Genomic DNA, 21923 nt, shown 5'->3' with positions numbered 1-21923 from the left:
TGTGTGTTTGTGTGTGCGTGAGCGAGTGTGTGCGTGCGTTTTAATATGTGTGTGTGTGTGTGTGTGTGTGTGCAGACCCGCGAGCAATTGCGGCCCATCATGTGGAGTTCAGATTTTTATGGCCCCCGTCAAAGTTCCCCATCCCTGATATAGATCAACATCAGCATGGTCATTCATTACAAATGAACAAAGCTGAAATGATCCTAGATCTACATTACTGTACAGAAGTACTAGGCCACTGTCTCTCGCTATAAGGCTTATACAGTAGCTCTATTGCCTAACTTGTACTTTACAGTATAGTATACTAGTAGGCAAATATGAACCGATCCACGGTCTCTCAAAAGCAAGACAGTGGAACTACTAGACCGATGACTGTACAGTGATGTCACCAGTGCCATTGCTGCTAGTGGCACTTGATCTCTCGTGCAGTGTGTGTGTGTGTGTGGGGGGGGGGGGGGGGTTGAATTAAGATCGCATGAAGGAAGACATACAGGAAAAGCTCTAAGAACACATAATGGAGCAGAAAGAGATGGATGGAGATAAAGGATGAGACAGGGGAAGGAAAGAGAAAGATGGAGAGACAGAAGTGTGGGTAGAGAATGGAGAGAGGATTAATAGGTCGAACAGGGAGTTTGCATTAGCAGAAAGAGCGATGGACGGCGAGAAAAATGAGAAGAGAGTAAGGAAGAGAGAGTGCTAGTGGGAGATGACGAGAGAATCAGAGACGAGAGCGAGAGATGGACATGGTGAGGGAAGAGAGAAAGAGAGAGAGGGCAGAGGCGAAGAGACGGTGGAGTGAAAAGAGAAAGAGGCCGCGGCAGAGGAGGGCGAGAGAGAGAAAAAGGGAGGAAGAGAGAGAGAGGAGGAGGTAAAGAGATGGACAGAGAGGATGCAGTAGGTGGTGTGGGCCCAGCGTTTCCACAGCAACCAAGCCAGAGTTCACACTGAGGCTCAGGCAGAGAACGAGAGGGAGAGAGATGGCGAGGGAAAGGGAGTGACAGAGAGACGAAAGGAGAGAAAGAGATAGACAGACGCCTGAGAGAGGGGAGCGCGTACGCATAACGTATATATGACGGCGGTGTAAACCCCCACACTGAAACATATCCCCCTGTGAACTTCATACACAGATTCCAGGAGCTAATTCTAGAACGGACACCCCTCTCATTCCCCTCTCCCTCTTCACCCCCCCCCCCCCTCCCCTCCTCCTCCTCAACCCTCCCTCCCCCACTTCCGCCCCTCAGCTGTCCTTTCAGATATTAATAACTCAATTGAGACACCCAGGTTGTATCCCAAATAGCACCCTATTCCCCTACTTTTCACTAGAGCCCTATTGAGTTTTGATGAAACAGTGTACTAAATAGAAGGGCTGGGAATTGCCAGGGACCTCACGATACGATATTATCATGATACTTAGGTGTTGATACGATAATTATTGCGAGTCTCATGATTCTATATGTATTGCGATTCGATACTGGGTCTTTATTGCGATTCGATGTTCCTAACATATTGCTCAACATTTGTCTGCTGCAGAGAAAAGAGAGAGCCACGAGAAAATTAGTTTTGATCAGTCATGGAAATAAATGTGCTGAAAAAAATGGGCTCCCTATTTTTTTTTTAAAGATGGAGAACAATCTATGAAGGAAACATTTTGGTGAAGGTACAACTAGCACAAAAATAGGGAATAGGATGCAATTTGGGAAGCAGCCCCCAGACTAGCCAACCTGTATCCTGTAGTCTTTCTTTGGCGCTCCCTAGTATCTACCCAGACACAGATGCATTCTCAAACACACATACACACACACTCACACACACACATACACACACAGTCTTACACACACATAAATCAAACACACACACACACACTCTCTCTCACTCCTTCACCCCCCCCCCCCTTAAGTCAGTTCTCACTTAGCTCATCCTACATTTGAGAAGAGTATAGGGTGTCCAGTCTACTGACTAGACATCATGAGTGTACTGTAGCCTGACCAGTGACCACACTCACACACACGCGCGCGCACACACACTCACTAGGGAGGGACACGGTTCATCTAATATCCGAACGGACGTTGTCATTCGATTACTTGGAGTCAGTGTCTATTTTGACAATGAAAAAGCGTTGTTTATAAATGAAATTAGATGATCCTTGTGACATTGTTACCTACAAGGATACTCCATGACATTTAAAATACCATGACATTTAAAATACCATGACATTTAAAATACCATGACATTTAAAATATATCACCTTTGCTTTTAGCCAAAACTACAGATTGGTCAAGAGTCAAGATTTCTTTAATATTTTAACTGGATATTATGTTTTTTTCACGATATTAATGTCAAATGCCCATCCCTATGGCCCACTTACCAAAGGACATCCAGCCAACTTGACACATCTGTGGGAAGCATTGGAGTTAACATGGGCACTGACGAATTGAGGCTGTTCTGAGGTCAACAGGGGAAGGGAAGGGGTTCCAAATGTTTGGTATACTCAGTGTACTGTGTATACTGTATTGTATATATTGAGGTAGTTGAGTTTCCTTCAAGACTGAACATGGGCTATGTCCCAATTATCTCTCCTTCCTCCCAAAATGTGCATTTCCTCCTTCCTATCGGAAATCTAGCTACTGAAGTACACACAGATTTACACACTCGAACCAAGCATTGATTCTAGGGATGGAAAAGACAACAGTGAATGCAGCCTATGTAAATTCTGCAGTGGCTACGGGTCGAGATCCTAATTTGTCATTTCGTGCACTAATAATATCCAATAATCAACAAGGGAATATCAGTTTTCCTCCACTGAGATCAATGGATGCACGCATCACTTATTAAACCTTTCTACAACACGCAATAATCATAGCATCAGTACATGTTCTCGCCTTCCACACTAGATACTCATGTAATGATTATACTTCCGAAAAGTGTTCTCGTAAGTCACAACGTCCCAGCTCTGTTCGTTGCAGGTTGGCGGGAGTCCCTTGAAATGGATTATTTCCAATGTCCCACCGTTTAGTGGCGATATGGAGTGTCGTTTTTAAATTCCTGAACGTGGTGGGGGAAGGGGAGTGGGTCCGTTCCTGTCTTTTCGTCTCTGCCATTGGCAGGCAGTTGCAGACAGGTAGTTTGATAAACTGCATTGGCCTTTGGATTGTAAACTAGTGATTTGGTCATATGACATGAAAATAGAGCTTTTTGGCCACGCACACTAGTGGTGGGTTTGGCGTTGGAAAACAAAAGCATCAGTCGAAAAGTACCTCATACCTACCGTAAAATACAGTGGTGGATCTTTGATGTTATGGGGCTAATTTGCTTCCACTGGTCCTGGGGTCCTTGTTAAAGTACCTGGACATTTTAGAGAAAGAAAAAAGTACTAATCAAAATTCACAAAGAAATGGTTAATTGATCACAAAATTATACATTTTGCAATGGCCATCTCAGTCTCCAGACTTGAACCCCATTGAAAACCTGTGGTTTGGAAAGATTCTGTATGGAGGAATGGTCTAAGATCCCTCCCAACGTGTTCTCCAACCTCATAAAAGTCATGGAAAAAGTCATTATCCTCGCAATGAGAGGGTGCAAGATTATTGAACGCAGGGGTGGCAATCATTTTGACTGCTATTTTTTTTTATATACACTACTGTTCAAAAGCTTGGGGTCACTTAGAAATGTCCTTGTTTTTGAAAGAAAAGCACATTTTTCGTCCATTAAATAACATAAAATTGTCAACGGTGAAGAGGCGACTCTATGCAGAGTTGCAAAGAAAAAGCCATATCTCAGACTGGCCAATAGAAATAAAAGATTAAGATGGGCAAAAGAAGACAGACACAGAACAGAGGAACTCTGCCTAGAAGGCCAGCATCACGGAGTCGCCTCTTCACTGTTGACGTTGAGACTGGTGTTTTGCGGGTACTGTTTATTAAAGCTGCCAGTTGAGGACTTGTGAGGCGTCTGTTTCTCAAACTAGACACTTTAATGTACTTGTCCTCTTGCTCAGTTGTGCACCAGGGCCTCCCATTCCTCTTTCTATTCTGGTTAGGGCCAGTTTGCGCAGTTCTGTGAAGGGAGTAGTACACCGTGTTGTACGAGATCTTCAGTTTCTTGGCAATTTCTCACATGGAATAACCTTAATTTCTCAGAACAAGAGTAGACTGATGAGTTTCAGAAGAAAATTATTTGTTTCTGGCCCTTTTGAGCCTGTAATCAAACCCATAAATGCTGATGCTCCAGATATTCAACTAGTCTAAAGAAGGCCAGTTGTATTGCTTCTTTAATCAGAACAACAGTTTTCAGCTGTGCTAACATAATTGCAAAAGTGTTTTCTAATGATCAATTAGCCTTTTAAAATAATTAACTTGGGTTAGCTAACACAACGTGCCATTGGAACACAGAAGTGATGGTTGCTGATAATGGGCGTCTGTCTATACACCTATGTAGATATTCCATAAAAATCTTCAATATCCAGCTACAATAGTCATTTACAACATTAACAATGTCTACACTGTATTTCTGATCAATTTGATGTTATTTTAATGGACAAAAAATGTGCTTGTCTTTTCAAAAAACAAGTGACCCCAAACTTTTGAATGGTAGTGTATATCATTTTTACTTAGTTAAGCAAAATCTATTTCTCTGATTAATTGTAAAAAAGTATATAATTCCCCAATGTTTTGAGCACACAATATAGCTCAGTATTAGTATTATTTACTTTATACAGGCTTTTTTTGCTTGTCTTTATCAAGGGTGCCAATCATTTTGGACCTGACTGTATGTGATGATGCCATATAAGCGTACAGTTGGCCAGCATGAGAAGAGGATGCAGTGTGTGTGTGTGTGTCTGTGACTGTTTGTGTGTGTGTGTGTGTGTGTGTGTGTGTGTGTGTGTGTGTGTGTGTGTATGTGTGTGTGTGTGCATGCGTGCATTCGTGTGAGCGTGCGTGCATGCATGTGTGCATTCGTGTGTGTGTGCGTGCGCGTGTGTGTGTCTGTGTGTGTGTGTGTGTGTGTGTGAGAAGATCGGGAGAGAGGTGACACCACCAAAAATAGAACAACATACAGCGAAGAGAAAGAGAACCGAAATAGTACACACACACACACACACACACACACAGCTGCAGTGAAAGTCATGTACCCCTATCTGTGACTCCCAAACTAATCCCGTCACTATGGCAACCACGCATCGCAAAAACAAGAACAACAACTTACAACCTCACAGGTTTGTGTGTGTGTGAGTGCATGTTAGCGCTTGCATGGCTGTGTGTGTGTGTGTTTTTCAGAGATCCTTACAGTCATATCAACACAGTTGGTTTGGTTAATTAGATTCCTTTGACTATAGGGTGCTTTGTGGTGTAGAGTGTCCTTCAATATTTAATATTGCTTAAGTTCTTTCCTTTCCTTCGCCTCTTGTCCTCTTTCTCTAAACCCGACCTCACGCCGTTGCTTAGTAAATACCTGCTAGGGTAAATACCTGCTTAGTAAATACCTGCTAGGGTAAATACCTGCTTAGTAAATACCTGCTAGGGTAAATACCTGCTTAGTAAATACATGCTTAGTAAATACCTGCTAGGGTAAATACCTGCTTAGTAAATACCTGCTAGGGTAAATACCTGCTTAGTAAATACATGCTTAGTAAATACCTGCTTAGTAAATACATGCTTAGTAAATACCTGCTTAGTAAATACATGCTTAGTAAATACCTGCTAGGGTAAATACCTGCTTAGTAAATACCTGCTAGGGTAAATACCTGCTTAGTAAATACCTGCTAGGGTAAATACCTGCTTAGTAAATACCTGCTAGGGTAAATACCTGCTTAGTAAATACCTGCTAGGGTAAATACCTGCTTAGTAAATACCTGCTAGGGTAAATACCTGCTTAGTAAATACCTGCTAGGGTAAATACCTGCTTAGTAAATACCTGCTTAGTAAATATCTGCTTAGTAAATACCTGCTAGGGTAAATATCTGCTTAGTAAATACCTGCTAGGGTAAATATCTGCTTAGTAAATATCTGCTTAGTAAATACATGCTTAGTAAATACCTGCTTAGTAAATACCTGCTAGGGTAAATACCTGCTTAGTAAATACCTGCTAGGGTAAATACCTGCTTAGTAAATACCTGCTAGGGTAAATACCTGCTTAGTAAATACCTGCTTAGTAAATACCTGCTTAGTAAATACCTGCTTAGTAAATACCTGCTAGGGTAAATATCTGCTTAGTAAATACCTGCTAGGGTAAATATCTGCTTAGTAAATACCTGCTGGTTAGTAAATACCTGCTTAGTAAATACCTGCTAGGGTAAATACCTGCTTAGTAAATACCTGCTAGGGTAAATACCTGCTTAGTAAATACCTGCTAGGGTAAATATCTGCTTAGTAAAAATATACCTGCTTAGTAAATACCTGCTAGGGTAAATACCTGCTTAGTAAATACCTGCTAGGGTAAATACCTGCTTAGTAAATACCTGCTAGGGTAAATATCTGCTTAGTAAATACCTGCTTAGTAAATACATGTTTAGTAAATATCTGCTTAGTAAATACATGCTTAGTAAATACCTGCTAGGGTAAATACCTGCTTAGTAAATACCTGCTAGGGTAAATATCTGCTTAGTAAATACCTGCTAGGGTAAATATCTGCTTAGTAAATACCTGCTAGGGTAAATATCTGCTTAGTAAATACCTGCTTAGTAAATACATGTTTAGTAAATATCTGCTTAGTAAATACATGCTTAGTAAATACCTGCTAGGGTAAATACCTGCTTAGTAAATACCTGCTAGGGTAAATATCTGCTTAGTAAATACCTGCTAGGGTAAATACCTGCTTAGTAAATACATGCTAGGGTAAATACCTGCTTAGTAAATACATGTTTAGTAAATATCTGCTTAGTAAATACATGCTTAGTAAATATCTGCTTAGTAAATACCTGCTAGGGTAAATACCTGCTAGGGTAAATACCTGCTTAGTAAATACCTGCTAGGGTAAATACCTGCTTAGTAAATACCTGCTAGGGTAAATATCTGCTTAGTAAATACCTGCTAGGGTAAATATCTGCTTAGTAAATACATGCTAGGGTAAATACCTGCTTAGTAAATACATGTTTAGTAAATATCTGCTTAGTAAATACATGCTTAGTAAATATCTGCTTAGTAAATACATGCTTAGTAAATACCTGCTAGGGTAAATACCTGCTTAGTAAATACCTGCTAGGGTAAATACCTGCTTAGTAAATACCTGCTAGGGTAAATATCTGCTTAGTAAATACCTGCTAGGGTAAATACCTGCTTAGTAAATACATGTTTAGTAAATATCTGCTTAGTAAATACATGCTTAGTAAATATCTGCTTAGTAAATACATGCTTAGTAAATATCTGCTTAGTAAATACCTGCTAGGGTAAATACCTGCTTAGTACATACCTGCTAGGGTAAATACCTGCTTAGTAAATACCTGCTAGGGTAAATACCTGCTTAGTAAATACCTGCTTAGTAAATATCTGCTTAGTAAATACATGCTTAGTAAATATCTGCTTAGTAAATACATGCTTAGTAAATATCTGCTTAGTAAATACATGCTTAGTAAATATCTGCTTAGTAAATACCTGCTAGGGTAAATACCTGCTTAGTAAATACCTGCTAGGTTAAATACCTGCTTAGTAAATACCTGCTAGGGTAAATACCTGCTTAGTAAATACCTGCTTAGTAAATATCTGCTTAGTAAATACCTGCTTAGTAAATACATGCTTAGTAAATACCTGCTTAGTAAATACATGCTTAGTAAATACCTGCTAGGGTAAATACCTGCTTAGTAAATACCTGCTAGGGTAAATACCTGCTTAGTAAATACCTGCTTAGTAAATATCTGCTTAGTAAATACCTGCTAGGGTAAATATCTGCTTAGTAAATACCTGCTAGGGTAAATATCTGCTTAGTAAATATCTGCTTAGTAAATACATGCTTAGTAAATACCTGCTTAGTAAATACCTGCTAGGGTAAATACCTGCTTAGTAAATACCTGCTAGGGTAAATACCTGCTTAGTAAATACCTGCTAGGGTAAATACCTGCTTAGTAAATACCTGCTTAGTAAATACCTGCTTAGTAAATACCTGCTTAGTAAATACCTGCTAGGGTAAATATCTGCTTAGTAAATATCTGCTTAGTAAATACATGCTTAGTAAATACCTGCTTAGTAAATACCTGCTAGGGTAAATACCTGCTTAGTAAATACCTGCTAGGGTAAATACCTGCTTAGTAAATACCTGCTAGGGTAAATACCTGCTTAGTAAATACCTGCTTAGTAAATACCTGCTAGGGTAAATACCTGCTTAGTAAATACCTGCTAGGGTAAATATCTGCTTAGTAAATACCTGCTTAGTAAATACATGTTTAGTAAATATCTGCTTAGTAAATACATGCTTAGTAAATACCTGCTAGGGTAAATACCTGCTTAGTAAATACCTGCTAGGGTAAATATCTGCTTAGTAAATACCTGCTAGGGTAAATATCTGCTTAGTAAATACCTGCTAGGGTAAATATCTGCTTAGTAAATACCTGCTTAGTAAATACATGTTTAGTAAATATCTGCTTAGTAAATACATGCTTAGTAAATACCTGCTAGGGTAAATACCTGCTTAGTAAATACCTGCTAGGGTAAATATCTGCTTAGTAAATACCTGCTAGGGTAAATACCTGCTTAGTAAATACATGCTAGGGTAAATACCTGCTTAGTAAATACATGTTTAGTAAATATCTGCTTAGTAAATACATGCTTAGTAAATATCTGCTTAGTAAATACCTGCTAGGGTAAATACCTGCTAGGGTAAATACCTGCTTAGTAAATACCTGCTAGGGTAAATACCTGCTTAGTAAATACCTGCTAGGGTAAATATCTGCTTAGTAAATACCTGCTAGGGTAAATATCTGCTTAGTAAATACATGCTAGGGTAAATACCTGCTTAGTAAATACATGTTTAGTAAATATCTGCTTAGTAAATACATGCTTAGTAAATATCTGCTTAGTAAATACATGCTTAGTAAATACCTGCTAGGGTAAATACCTGCTTAGTAAATACCTGCTAGGGTAAATACCTGCTTAGTAAATACCTGCTAGGGTAAATATCTGCTTAGTAAATACCTGCTAGGGTAAATACCTGCTTAGTAAATACATGTTTAGTAAATATCTGCTTAGTAAATACATGCTTAGTAAATATCTGCTTAGTAAATACATGCTTAGTAAATATCTGCTTAGTAAATACCTGCTAGGGTAAATACCTGCTTAGTAAATACCTGCTAGGGTAAATACCTGCTTAGTAAATACCTGCTAGGGTAAATACCTGCTTAGTAAATACCTGCTTAGTAAATATCTGCTTAGTAAATACATGCTTAGTAAATATCTGCTTAGTAAATACATGCTTAGTAAATATCTGCTTAGTAAATACATGCTTAGTAAATATCTGCTTAGTAAATACCTGCTAGGGTAAATACCTGCTTAGTAAATACCTGCTAGGTTAAATACCTGCTAGGGTAAATACCTGCTAGGGTAAATACCTGCTTAGTAAATACCTGCTTAGTAAATATCTGCTTAGTAAATACATGCTTAGTAAATATCTGCTTAGTAAATACATGCTTAGTAAATACCTGCTTAGTAAATACCTGCTAGGGTAAATACCTGCTTAGTAAATACCTGCTAGGGTAAATACCTGCTTAGTAAATACCTGCTAGGGTAAATATCTGCTTAGTAAATACCTGCTTAGTAAATACATGTTTAGTAAATATCTGCTTAGTAAATACATGCTTAGTAAATACCTGCTAGGGTAAATACCTGCTTAGTAAATACCTGCTAGGGTAAATATCTGCTTAGTAAATACCTGCTAGGGTAAATATCTGCTTAGTAAATACCTGCTAGGGTAAATATCTGCTTAGTAAATACCTGCTTAGTAAATACATGTTTAGTAAATATCTGCTTAGTAAATACATGCTTAGTAAATACCTGCTAGGGTAAATACCTGCTTAGTAAATACCTGCTAGGGTAAATATCTGCTTAGTAAATACCTGCTAGGGTAAATACCTGCTTAGTAAATACATGCTAGGGTAAATACCTGCTTAGTAAATACATGTTTAGTAAATATCTGCTTAGTAAATACATGCTTAGTAAATATCTGCTTAGTAAATACCTGCTAGGGTAAATACCTGCTAGGGTAAATACCTGCTTAGTAAATACCTGCTAGGGTAAATACCTGCTTAGTAAATACCTGCTAGGGTAAATATCTGCTTAGTAAATACCTGCTAGGGTAAATATCTGCTTAGTAAATACATGCTAGGGTAAATACCTGCTTAGTAAATACATGTTTAGTAAATATCTGCTTAGTAAATACATGCTTAGTAAATATCTGCTTAGTAAATACATGCTTAGTAAATACCTGCTAGGGTAAATACCTGCTTAGTAAATACCTGCTAGGGTAAATACCTGCTTAGTAAATACCTGCTAGGGTAAATATCTGCTTAGTAAATACCTGCTAGGGTAAATACCTGCTTAGTAAATACATGTTTAGTAAATATCTGCTTAGTAAATACATGCTTAGTAAATATCTGCTTAGTAAATACATGCTTAGTAAATATCTGCTTAGTAAATACCTGCTAGGGTAAATACCTGCTTAGTAAATACCTGCTAGGGTAAATACCTGCTTAGTAAATACCTGCTAGGGTAAATACCTGCTTAGTAAATACCTGCTTAGTAAATATCTGCTTAGTAAATACATGCTTAGTAAATATCTGCTTAGTAAATACATGCTTAGTAAATATCTGCTTAGTAAATACATGCTTAGTAAATATCTGCTTAGTAAATACCTGCTAGGGTAAATACCTGCTTAGTAAATACCTGCTAGGTTAAATACCTGCTTAGTAAATACCTGCTAGGGTAAATACCTGCTTAGTAAATACCTGCTTAGTAAATATCTGCTTAGTAAATACATGCTTAGTAAATATCTGCTTAGTAAATACATGCTTAGTAAATATCTGCTTAGTAAATACATGCTTAGTAAATATCTGCTTAGTAAATACCTGCTAGGGTAAATACCTGCTTAGTAAATACCTGCTAGGGTAAATACCTGCTTAGTAAATACCTGCTAGGGTAAATACCTGCTTAGTAAATACCTGCTAGGGTAAATACCTGCTTAGTAAATACATGCTTAGTAAATATCTGCTTAGTAAATAATATCAAGCCCCGCTGTTTTTTTCCTCAAGCTCTCCCTCTTTCCAACACGCAACTCCCTTTCTTTCTCCATATATATCTGCTAGTATTTATATCCCTTTTTCTCTCTCTCTATCTTCCTCTCTCATTTGTGTCATCTGTTCTCTGTCACTCTCTTTCTCCTAATCACGTTTCCTCTCTCTCTCTCGCTCTCCCCCTCCCTCTGCTCCTCTCTCCTACAGATCTGAGGGACTCCAGACAGAACAGAGACCACACACCTCCGACTACCTAACATCAGAACCAAGAAGTCCACAATCAGCAAACAACAGCAACAGCGCCATGCATACCTCCATCGTCTTCCTCCTCCCCTTCTTCCTCCTCTCTCTCCTCGCCTCCTCTTCTTCTTCCCAGAGTGACTCTCCGGAACTCGTCGTCGCCACGCGGGCAGGACGTGTCCGCGGCGTCCGCCTACCGACGCCGGACCGGAGTCACGTGACCGCTTTCCTCGGAATCCCATTCGCGGAGCCCCCGCTGGGCAAGAAGCGCTTCCGAAAGGCGGAGCCCAAGAAGCCATGGTCGGACTTGTTCGAAGCTAGCTCCTACCCCAACGCCTGCTACCAGTTCGTTGACACCTCTTTCCCCGGGTTCCAGGGAAGCGAGATGTGGAACCCCAACAGGTTTACATTTATTTTACGTTTACATTTTCCAGGTTTCCAAGATGCGAAACTCTTAAGAGGTCTATGGTTTTAGACATCCTTTGTTTGGGTTCCAAATTGCACTCTATTCCCTATTTAGTGCACTACTTTTGACCAGAGGAGTATACTACAAATCAGGTTTGAGGAGTTAGCAAGGTAACTTTAATTTAGGATAACCCGTACCACGAAAGTGACTCACCTTTTAGCAAGGCATTTTTCAATGGCAACAAATCCTTCTGATAACCTTGCTCCGGGACAGGCTAACTCAGGGCTAACTTCATTTATCCCGAATGAAGTAACTGAGCCACGAATTGAGGACCAATGAAATCAGGTTCCCTCCCTCTCGCAAAGATTGCATCATCATCCCCTTCATTTGAGAAAGAAGACTGATTCAATATTGTATTCATCAAATGTTTTTTTGTGTATAAAAAATTGGCATGCATCACATTGGGGCGGCAGGGTAGCCTAATGGTTAGAGAGTTAGCCTAGGAAATGTTGCAAGTTCAAATCCCCGAGCTGACAAGATACAAATCTGTTGTTCTGCCCCTGAACAGGCAGTTAACCCACTGTTCCTAGGCTGTCATTCTTAACTGACTTGCCAAGTTAAATAAAGGTTAAAAAAAAATAAAAATTGCACGTTTAGTAATGACAGAATGCATTTGAAACGTCATGCATAACATAATACAGTAGATGTATAATAGGTGGGGGAAAAATATTATTGTGTATTGATAAGCACACCAAATACGGCCTTAACAATAGGTAATAACAAAAAGACAGCACTTCTAAAAGTCTATTTCACACCGTAGCCTGCAGAATTTGCAAGATAACTTTTTCTTCATTTTGATTTTGGCACAAATGAAAATGTGTCCCTCACTCGGCCCGTGGATTGATGTTTCAGCATTGTCTCAGTTGAAGAGTTGGGCTTTCGATTAGCCAACTGCGACAGGAACGCACAGTTACAAACCTAGCTCGAGCAGGCTCAAGTAAGAAGTGGGTTGCGCCATCAATATCCACCTTCGTAGTACGGATATAGCCTGATCTTTAATGTGACACTAACTGATGCTGGCTAGCTTCATAAAAACCTGACTAGATCTAGCTTGCTAGATTGGACTCTGGTTGACTCTGGTTGGACTCTGGTTGACTCTGGTTGGACTCTGGTTGACTCTGGTTGGACTCTGGTTGGACTCTGGTTGACTCTGGTTGACTCTGGTTGGACTCTGGTTGAACTCTGGTTGACTCTGGTTGGACTCTGGTTGACTCTGGTTGACTCTGGTTGGACTCTGGTTGGACTCTGGTTGACTCTGGTTGACTCTGGTTGACTCTGGTTGGACTCTGGTTGACTCTGGTTGACTCTGGTTGGACTCTGGTTGACTCTGGTTGACTCTGGTTGGACTCTGGTTGGACTCTGGTTGACTCTGGTTGACTCTGGTTGGACTCTGGTTGACTCTGGTTGGACTCTGGTTGAACTCTGGTTGAAAGTAATGCACTATGTAGGGAATAGGGTGCCAATTTGGGATGCATTTTATTTAACTTTTGTATTATTCATCTATTTTATTGCTACTTGTTTGCTTTTACTTCATTTCCTTATTTTACTTTAAAGTATGTTTGCGATTTTAAATGCACTTCAGCCCTTGTGTGGTGTTCATGTTGTTGTTATTCACCCAATGTTTGCGGGTCTGATGGACCCACAACATTATTGGGTTTTTAAAACAATACAGCCAGAACAACTTACGTAAAAATACTTTGATGTTGACTGATATCAATTACAAGCAATATAGAGAGCATACATGGTTAATATTTGCCATTTACCTCTGCCAGATCACATTTATCAATATAAAACTCTATTTGCGGAATAAAGACATGGGCGGAATAAATCATGTTTATCTTGAACAAATATAAACGAAACAAGATTTTCATCACGATCAATGTTTATTGCTTTGAACTGAACAATTTGGAAAGATACATTTTACATACAGTATTTTATGGAAATGATAAATGAGCCCCATTGAACACATTAAGGCCGGTCTACACACCACATGAGGGACAGAGTTTTACTGTGTGTGTGTTACAAATGTATTTCTTGCACTTGATGCATGTGTACTGCGTCTTCCTGTCCTTCTTGGGTCCACACACATCGCAGCGCTTCTTCTTGTTGCCACCGGCTGCAATCTAGAATGATGAAAACACTTAGTTCAAGAATTTTGCTAACATCTCACTCACTCACATGTATAGTTACAGCAGGCCAAGGTAGGAGAGTCAGACACACACACATGCAACAACATCACTCACACTTACTTCCAGTATTGGAATTGTTGGTACTGTGGGTCGAGCGGATGGGGCACCAGCATGGCTGCAGAAGCTGGGGTCCTTGGGATATGTTGCCCCCTCTGGATTTGAGGTCTTACCAATTCCTTCCTTGAGAAAGAGCCGTCTCCTCTGGAGCTTCCCTCTGTTCCAATCTGGGTTCAATGCCATCCAGATGACAAACGAGTTGTACGCCAAGATGTACAACATGTTGAATAATATCATAAGTGGCCAGCGTAGGGATCTTCTTTTGAAGTTGAAGCCAGTCACCAGCTTGTCTAAATTATCCACCCCTGAGGGCCTCCCGAGTGGCGCAGTGGTCTACGGCACTGCATTGCAGTGCTAGCTGTGCCACTAGAGATTCTGGGTTTGAGCCCAGGCTCTGCCGCAGCCAGCCGCGACTGGGAGGTCCATGGGGCGGTGCACAATTGGCCCAGCGTCGTCCGGGATAGGGAGGGTTTGGCCGGCAGGGATATCCTTGTCTCATCGCACACTAGCGACTCCTGTGGTGGGCCGGGTGCAGTGCACTCTGACCAGGTCGCTAGGTGTACGGTGTTTCCTCTGACACATTGGTGCGGCTGGCTTCCGGGTTGGATGTGCGTTGCGTCAAGAAGCGGTGCGGCTAGGTTGTGTTTCAGAGGACGCATGGCTCTCGACCTTCACCTCTCCTGAGTACGTACGGGAGTTGCAGCGATGAGACAAGACAGTAGACACTACCAATTGGGGAGAAAAAGGGAAAAATAAAATACATTAAAAAAATAATTATCCACCCCTCCTTTTGTGGCATTGTAATCCATTATGATTTCTGGTTTTTGATGTTCCTGGCCACAGATTCTCCCATCCCTATGCAGCATACTCATGAGTACCACATTTTTGCCTTTCTTTGGCACATAAGACACTAGGGATGTGTCGGTCCGAAACACAAACTTAGAGGAATTGATAGGCCTGTTCAGTGTATTCAACAGTTGAGGTGGGAGCTCTGGCTTGTTTTTTTGTACTGTTCCTACCATCGTCAGCTTCCTCTTGAGGAGCTCCTGTCCCAGCTTGTGCGAAGTAAAAAAGTTATTGCATTTGATGTTGTCCTGTGTCACGTCCAGGACAACCCGCATCCCTTGGTTCTTCTCAGGGGCTCCTCCATCTGGCTTCCCCGTATACACTTGCTAGTTCCACGTATATGTTGAAGCAGCATCCCAGGCAGCCCAGATCTTGATTCTATATTTTGCGGGTTTAGATGGTATGTACTGCCTGAAGGGGCAACGGCCCCTAAATGGCATAAGCTGCTCATCAACAGAAATGTTGGGCCCACGATTGTAAAACAGGGGAAGGCAGTAGACCCACTTGTCCCACACTGACCTGATTGCACCTAGCTTGTCTCTCTGCCGCCGAGCTGGTTTGGTGTTTTTGGACGTTTTCCAGAGACATTGTTGCCAGGAAAAGTTCTCTGCCAGTTTCTGCATCCCACTGGGATTCTGTGGATTCCCAATTGGATCTGAAAACACCAGCAAGGATAAGAACCCCAAACTATACATGTAAATGACTTTGGTCCATCTCTATCCATCTCTCTCCAAAAAAACACACCTTCCCTCCAAATGAGTGCAGTCCAGAATGATTTTCTGGATGGTGTCTGAGATGAACCGTTCAAAAGAAGACTTTATGTCCTGCACATGAGTAACCGCCATCCGCGTCGACCCTGGTTGTATCCTTATCACATTGGCAGCCATGTGGGGTGGCTCATTTCTTGGGCAAGAAGACCATTGAATTTCCCAATTTTTGAACATCCATATTTCTCCTCCTGCAGGCTGCTGATGAGCTGGCTGCTGACGGGCTGGTCCTGGGGCTGGCTGCTGATGGGCTGGTCCTGGGGCTGGCTGCTGACGGGCTGGTCCTGGGGCTGGCTGAGGGTCAATCTCATCCTCTTCTTACAACTCACTGTCAGACTGCGAATTGGCAGAGGCATGATCCTCATATTCTGAAAATTCTTAATCTTCCAAAGTGGAAGACGTTCCTTCCACACTAGTTGAGCCGAGATCCTTTTTGCCATACTGATTGATTGTGGTAATGTCCCTCCCCCAATTTGCACCTGGCTGGGGTAGAGTGTGAAAAATACAGATTTTTATTTTTACAATGTATTGAAATAATGTATTGTAATAACATTGTGCAGGTTCCCGCAAGACATTGTGTAGTTTCACACACTAAAAAGGGTAAAGAGTCCAAGAAAAGCAGGAGACAGGGAGAGAGACAGGGAGACAGACAGGCAGGGACATAGACAGGCAGGGAGACAGACAGGTTCTTGGTGCTGTGTTGAAACAGCAGGCCCAGGGAGGAGGAAGACAGAGTCAAGGCACACAGCAAACCTTTTTGTTTCAATTTTACTTGTTTTCACCTACACACACACTTTTATTACCCTCGGGTCCAGTGGACCCGAACACCACATATGTAATATAAATGTGTAGGGGGGTGCACAGTGTGCACTCAATGAAAATGTGTTCATGAGCCAAGGCCAATGAGTCTCAGGTTTAGTAAACATTGAAAATGAGTCCCACAGATCCCAACACCACAGAAGGGTTAAATAAAGTTTGATTTCATTTGAAAAAAAGTTTCGTTATACCAGGTGGTAGCTAGATGTTTACAAAATAAAGTCTGATTTCATTCCAACAGGGAGATGAGCGAGGACTGCCTCTACCTCAATATCTGGGTCCCCACCTCCGCCAGACCTCACAACCTCACCGTGATGGTATGGATCTACGGAGGAGGGTTCTACAGGTAGGTAGTCCAGTGGGCTAAGGAGCTTGACCTGTAGCCGGAAGGTAACCAGTTCGAAATGCCAGCAGGGCACTGGAAGAAAGGAGGGAATTGATCTGTATCTGGAAAGTGAAAGGCTTTCACATCCCAGCAACATTTCACAAGCACTTAACCGTACAACATGCTCTCCATCCAGGGATGCTGCACTGCGGCTAGGACCCTGTGCTCTTTTCAAGTTTGTGTGTATGCTTGAAGGTGCTATCTGGGGGTATTGAGCAGGAAACGCATTTTCATTGTTCGCTGTACCATGGACAATAAAGTTGTATTGTATTGTATTGTTCTACAGCGGATCATCGTCCCTGGACGTGTACGACGGCCGCTACCTGGCTCACTCGGAGAAGGTGGTGGTGGTTTCCATGAACTACCGCATCGGGGCCTTTGGGTTCCTGGCTCTCCACGGCTCCTCAGAGGCCCCTGGGAACGTGGGGCTCTTAGACCAACGCATGGCCCTCCAGTGGGTCCAGGATAACATACACTTCTTTGGGGGCAACCCCAAACAGGTAATGATAATAAAGAGGAAATGTGTGTGTCAGCAAGCTTGTACGCTCTATAAATTCAATATTATTGTTATTAACTACTACTACTCGTAGGTGACCATCTTTGGGGAGAGTGCCGGAGCAGTCTCTGTTGGGATGCACCTCCTGTCTCCTGACAGTCGACCCACCTTCACCCGAGCCATCCTCCAGAGTGGAGCCCCCAACTGCCCCTGGGCCACTGTTACGCCAGCTGAAGCCCACCGGAGGGCCGTCATGTTGGGGAAGCTCGTCGGGTGCCCCTCGGGGGGTAACGATACGGAGCTGGTGGACTGTCTTCGCAACAAGCCCCCGCAGGAGCTCATTGACCAGGAGTGGCAGGTACATTCATTTATTACATTTATGTTTAGGTTTAAGTCTTACATTTATGTTTACTTTTAGAGTTACATTTGACATTTAAATGTGCATTTCCATAGCAATTCCGTGTACATTTATGTTTTAAGTTCACATTTAACGTATGTTAAATGTAAGGAATGTGTTTTCAATTATTTACCTGGTTAAATTAAGGTGAAATAAATACATTTTGTTTTGTCTTCTCAGGTCATGCCGTGGTCTGCCATCTTCCGTTTCTCCTTTGTGCCCGTCATCGACGGCGTGGTCCTTCCAGACAACCCCGAGGCCATGCTCAGCTCAGGCAACTTCAAGGACACCCAAATCCTGCTGGGGGTCAACCAGGATGAGGGGTCCTTCTTCCTCCTCTATGGAGCCCCTGGCTTCAGCAAGGTACGTGAGGAGAGAGAGGGGTTGGAGTGTTTTGGGGGGGTGCGGGGAGGAGCGGCTACACATGTGCCTGGTGTGTGTTTCTCTGTGTGTGCATTTGTAGCGTGGGTGTGTGTTTGTACATTCATGCCTGTTTTGTGTGTGTGTGTGTGTGTGTTCCACTGTCACTGATACAATTTCACACAAACCTTCCATTGACTCCCCATAGGACAATGAGTCACTGATCTCGCGCGAGGACTTCCTGGAAAGCGTGAAACTGAGCGTTCCGCATGCCAATGAGATCGGCCAGGAGGCTGTGGTTCTGCAGGTAAGTAGCCCAGCCCGTTAAGGAGGTGGACCTGTAGATGAAAGGTGGCCAGTTCAAATCCTGGTTGGGCCATGTGCTGGAAAGGAAAGGGGAATTGATATGGCAAGCTAGAAGACAGATTTTAGTTGTTCGCTGTGACATATGGACTAATAAAGTTGTATCAATCAGGGCAACCACAGCACAGAGCACACTCCACTTGCATGGCAGTTCAGTTTACATGCCCTCTCGAGGGCAATCGGGTAACCACTAATGTCTGTCCATGTATTGTGTTACAGTACTTTGTGACAACCGTGGATATACAAGTGACTGTATATAATAAATATGATTGATTAATACAGTTGTATTGTGTTGCAGTATACTGACTGGTTCGATGAGAACAACGGGGTAAAGAACCGTGATGCCCTGGACGATGTGGTCGGAGACCATAATGTCATCTGCCCCCTGCAGCACTTCGCCAGGAGCTATGCCCAGTTTCACTCTAACCAGGGTGCCAACAATGGGCAACCAGCGGGCAACGCAGGGGCCACGGCGAAGGATGGGAACTCACAAGGTAAGAATGGTTCACAAATGTTTTTCAAAGACGTTATTTAATGTCATACAATGGTGCTCAAAAGGAATAATACAAGTTTGAAGTTGTTCAAACCAAAAGTCGAACTCAAAGTCCTGCGTCAATATTCCATGCCAATGTCTCTCCTATCCTATTGTTGTTCCCAGGTGGAGTGTACCTGTTTGGGACATATACAAGACTAGAGTGGGGATACATGTTCTATTTCATTCTATGCTCTATTCCAAACTCTCTAGGTGGAGTGTACCTGTACCTGTTTGACCACCGTGCGTCTAACCTGGCGTGGCCTGAGTGGATGGGCGTCATCCATGGTTACGAGATAGAGTTTGTGTTCGGCATGCCACTTGAGAAGAGACTGAACTACACAGCCGAGGAGGAGAAACTGAGCCGACGCATGATGAGATACTGGGCCAACTTCGCACGCACCGGGTAAGACAGGGGGGGGGGGGGGGGATAGAGAAATGGGGAGTTGTAAAAGGGCATGGGTTGGTGTGTGTGTCTATCGAAGCACACTGAAAGCTGTCAAACCCTAATTCTATTCTCTCTCTTTCTGTCTCCCACCCTCTCCCACCTTTCTCTCTCTCCAGTAACCCCAATATCAACTTTGATGGCAGTGTGGATAGCAGGCGGAAGTGGCCCCAGTTCACCAACAGTGAACAAAAACACGTGGGTCTGAACACGGAATCCATGAAGATCCACAAGGGCCTGCGGAACCAGCTGTGTGCATTCTGGAACCGCTTCCTGCCACGCCTCCTCAACATCACCGGTAAGAGGGTTACACACACACACTACAATGACACAATCTGGGCCTCTAACAGCACATTAAGGACATCAAAGCAATGCTCATGAGAGTACAACCATACTGACAACGTAATTTCCTCATATTCTTCCCTCCGCTTAGATTTTACAACCAAATATGGTTGTTGTAATCACAATTATTTGTAAGGGAGATTCATTATTAAACTCAATATTTGGTCATTAAATGATTTATACAGAGGGTTAATGGTTGGAAATATTCGAAGAGAGCTAGCTGCGGCTTACAGTCTTTTACAGGGAAAAAGGCTCAATCAACCGACAGAACTTTTAAAAAATAACTGAGAGAGAGAGAGAGATGGTGGTGTGGTTTGCTTGGTTTTGCAATGGAAAGTTGTGCACGGTCAGTAAAGCGCATAGCACACACTACAGTAGCTACAACACTTCCCTGCTAAACTGACCCAGGGTCAGATTGGATGAAGAAGGATAGGACTGTTGCTTCCCAAATGGCACCCTATTCCTTATATAGTGCTTTACTTTTGACCGTAGCCCATGGGCCTGTAGCCATGGCGCCGTAATAGCGGAGTTATCTGAGAGCTTCTGTAAAAGATATTGTGCATATTTAGTTGATTTACGTGTTGTTGTTTTGGGTGTGTTTGATAACGTATTACATTTTTATCTAATATACAGTATCTAGTTGACTTACCTTGAGAGCGCTGGCAGAATTGATGGCAGATCGATATGTTTAGTTTGCTAAACTAGCTAGCTAGCTATAGCTAACTGTCTACTGCATTCAAAAGATGCTTTCAAGTTTCAACGTTTATTTACCACGTGCAAATGATACAACAGGTGTAAAACAGTACAGTGATATTGTAACGGGTTTCGTCTTCATACGAAGGAGAGTCGGACCAAAATGCAGCGTGTGGTTTACGATCCATGTTTATTAATAATACGAAACACGAATCTCCAATACAATACTACAAAACAAAACGTAACGAAAACCTAAACAGCCTATCTGGTGAAAAAACACATAGACAGGAACAATCACCCACAAACACACAGTGAAACCCAGGCTACCTAAATATGGTTCCCAATCAGAGAAAATGACGAACACCTGCCTCTGACTGAGAACCATATCAGGCTGAACATAGAAATAGACAAACAAGACATGAAACATAGAATACCCACTCAGATCACACCCTGACCAATCAAAACATAGAAAATACAAAGTAAACTATGGTCAGGGCGTGACAGTACCCCCCCCCCAAGGTGCGGACTCCGGCCGCAAAACCTGAACCTATAGGGGAGGGTCTGGGTGGGCATCTGTCCGCGGTGGCGGCTCTGGCGCTGGACGTGGACCCCACTCCATGACAGTTTTAATCCCCCTCCTAAACGTCCCTAAATAGGTTACCCACCACAATGATAACATGGGACAGAGGGACAGCTCGGGACAGAGGTAACTCGGGACAGATAGGTAGCTCAGCACTGAGAGGAAGCTCAGCACTGAGAAGAAGCTCAGCACTGAGAAGAAGCCCAGGCAGGTAGTAGAAACTACCAGAACCTGGCTGGCTGGCGGTTTCAGCAGATCCTGGTCGACTAGCAGATCTGGGAGAATCTGGTCGACTGGCGGATCTGGGAGAATCTGGTCGACTGGCGGATCTGGGAGAATCTGGTCGACTGGCGGATCTGGGAGAATCTGGTCGACTGGCGGATCTGGGAGAATCTGGTCGACTGGCGGATCTGGGAGAATCTGGTCGACTGGCGGATCTGGGAGAATCTGGTCGACTGGCGGATCTGGGAGAATCTGGTCGACTGGCAGATCTGGAAGAGTCTGGACGACTGGCAGATCTGGAAGAGTCTGGACGACTGGCAGATCTGGAAGAGTCTGGTCGACTGGCAGATCTGGAAGAGTCTGGTCGACTGGCAGATCTGGAAGAGTCTGGTCGACTGGCAGATCTGGAAGAGTCTGGTCGACTGGCAGATCTGGAAGAGTCTGGTCGACTGGCAGATCTGGAAGAGTCTGGACGACTGGCAGATCTGGAAGAGTCTGGACGACTGGCAGATCTGGAA

The 21923-nt window shown here is 42.6% G+C and overlaps 1 protein-coding gene across 2 annotated transcripts in view; it reads left to right on the top strand.

Moving 5' to 3' along the window:
- LOC139378830 (acetylcholinesterase-like) overlaps positions 1-21923 on the top strand; it is a 40058-nt gene that overhangs the window by 9537 nt on the left and 8598 nt on the right. For both annotated transcript variants that reach the window (XM_071121366.1, XM_071121367.1), the window contains exons 2-10: positions 11417-11851; positions 16832-16936; positions 17262-17475; positions 17566-17829; positions 18049-18231; positions 18437-18535; positions 18890-19085; positions 19337-19529; positions 19688-19866. In XM_071121366.1, the coding sequence (XP_070977467.1) occupies positions 11514-11851; positions 16832-16936; positions 17262-17475; positions 17566-17829; positions 18049-18231; positions 18437-18535; positions 18890-19085; positions 19337-19529; positions 19688-19866 (1771 nt within the window). In that variant the 5' untranslated portion in view covers positions 11417-11513. The remainder of the gene's footprint in view (positions 1-11416; positions 11852-16831; positions 16937-17261; positions 17476-17565; positions 17830-18048; positions 18232-18436; positions 18536-18889; positions 19086-19336; positions 19530-19687; positions 19867-21923) is intronic.

Source organism: Oncorhynchus clarkii, chromosome 21 (genome assembly GCF_045791955.1).
Source record: "Oncorhynchus clarkii lewisi isolate Uvic-CL-2024 chromosome 21, UVic_Ocla_1.0, whole genome shotgun sequence".
NCBI classification, from domain to species: Eukaryota; Metazoa; Chordata; class Actinopteri; order Salmoniformes; family Salmonidae; genus Oncorhynchus; species Oncorhynchus clarkii.
This window is presented reverse-complemented; position numbering and strand designations above follow the sequence as displayed.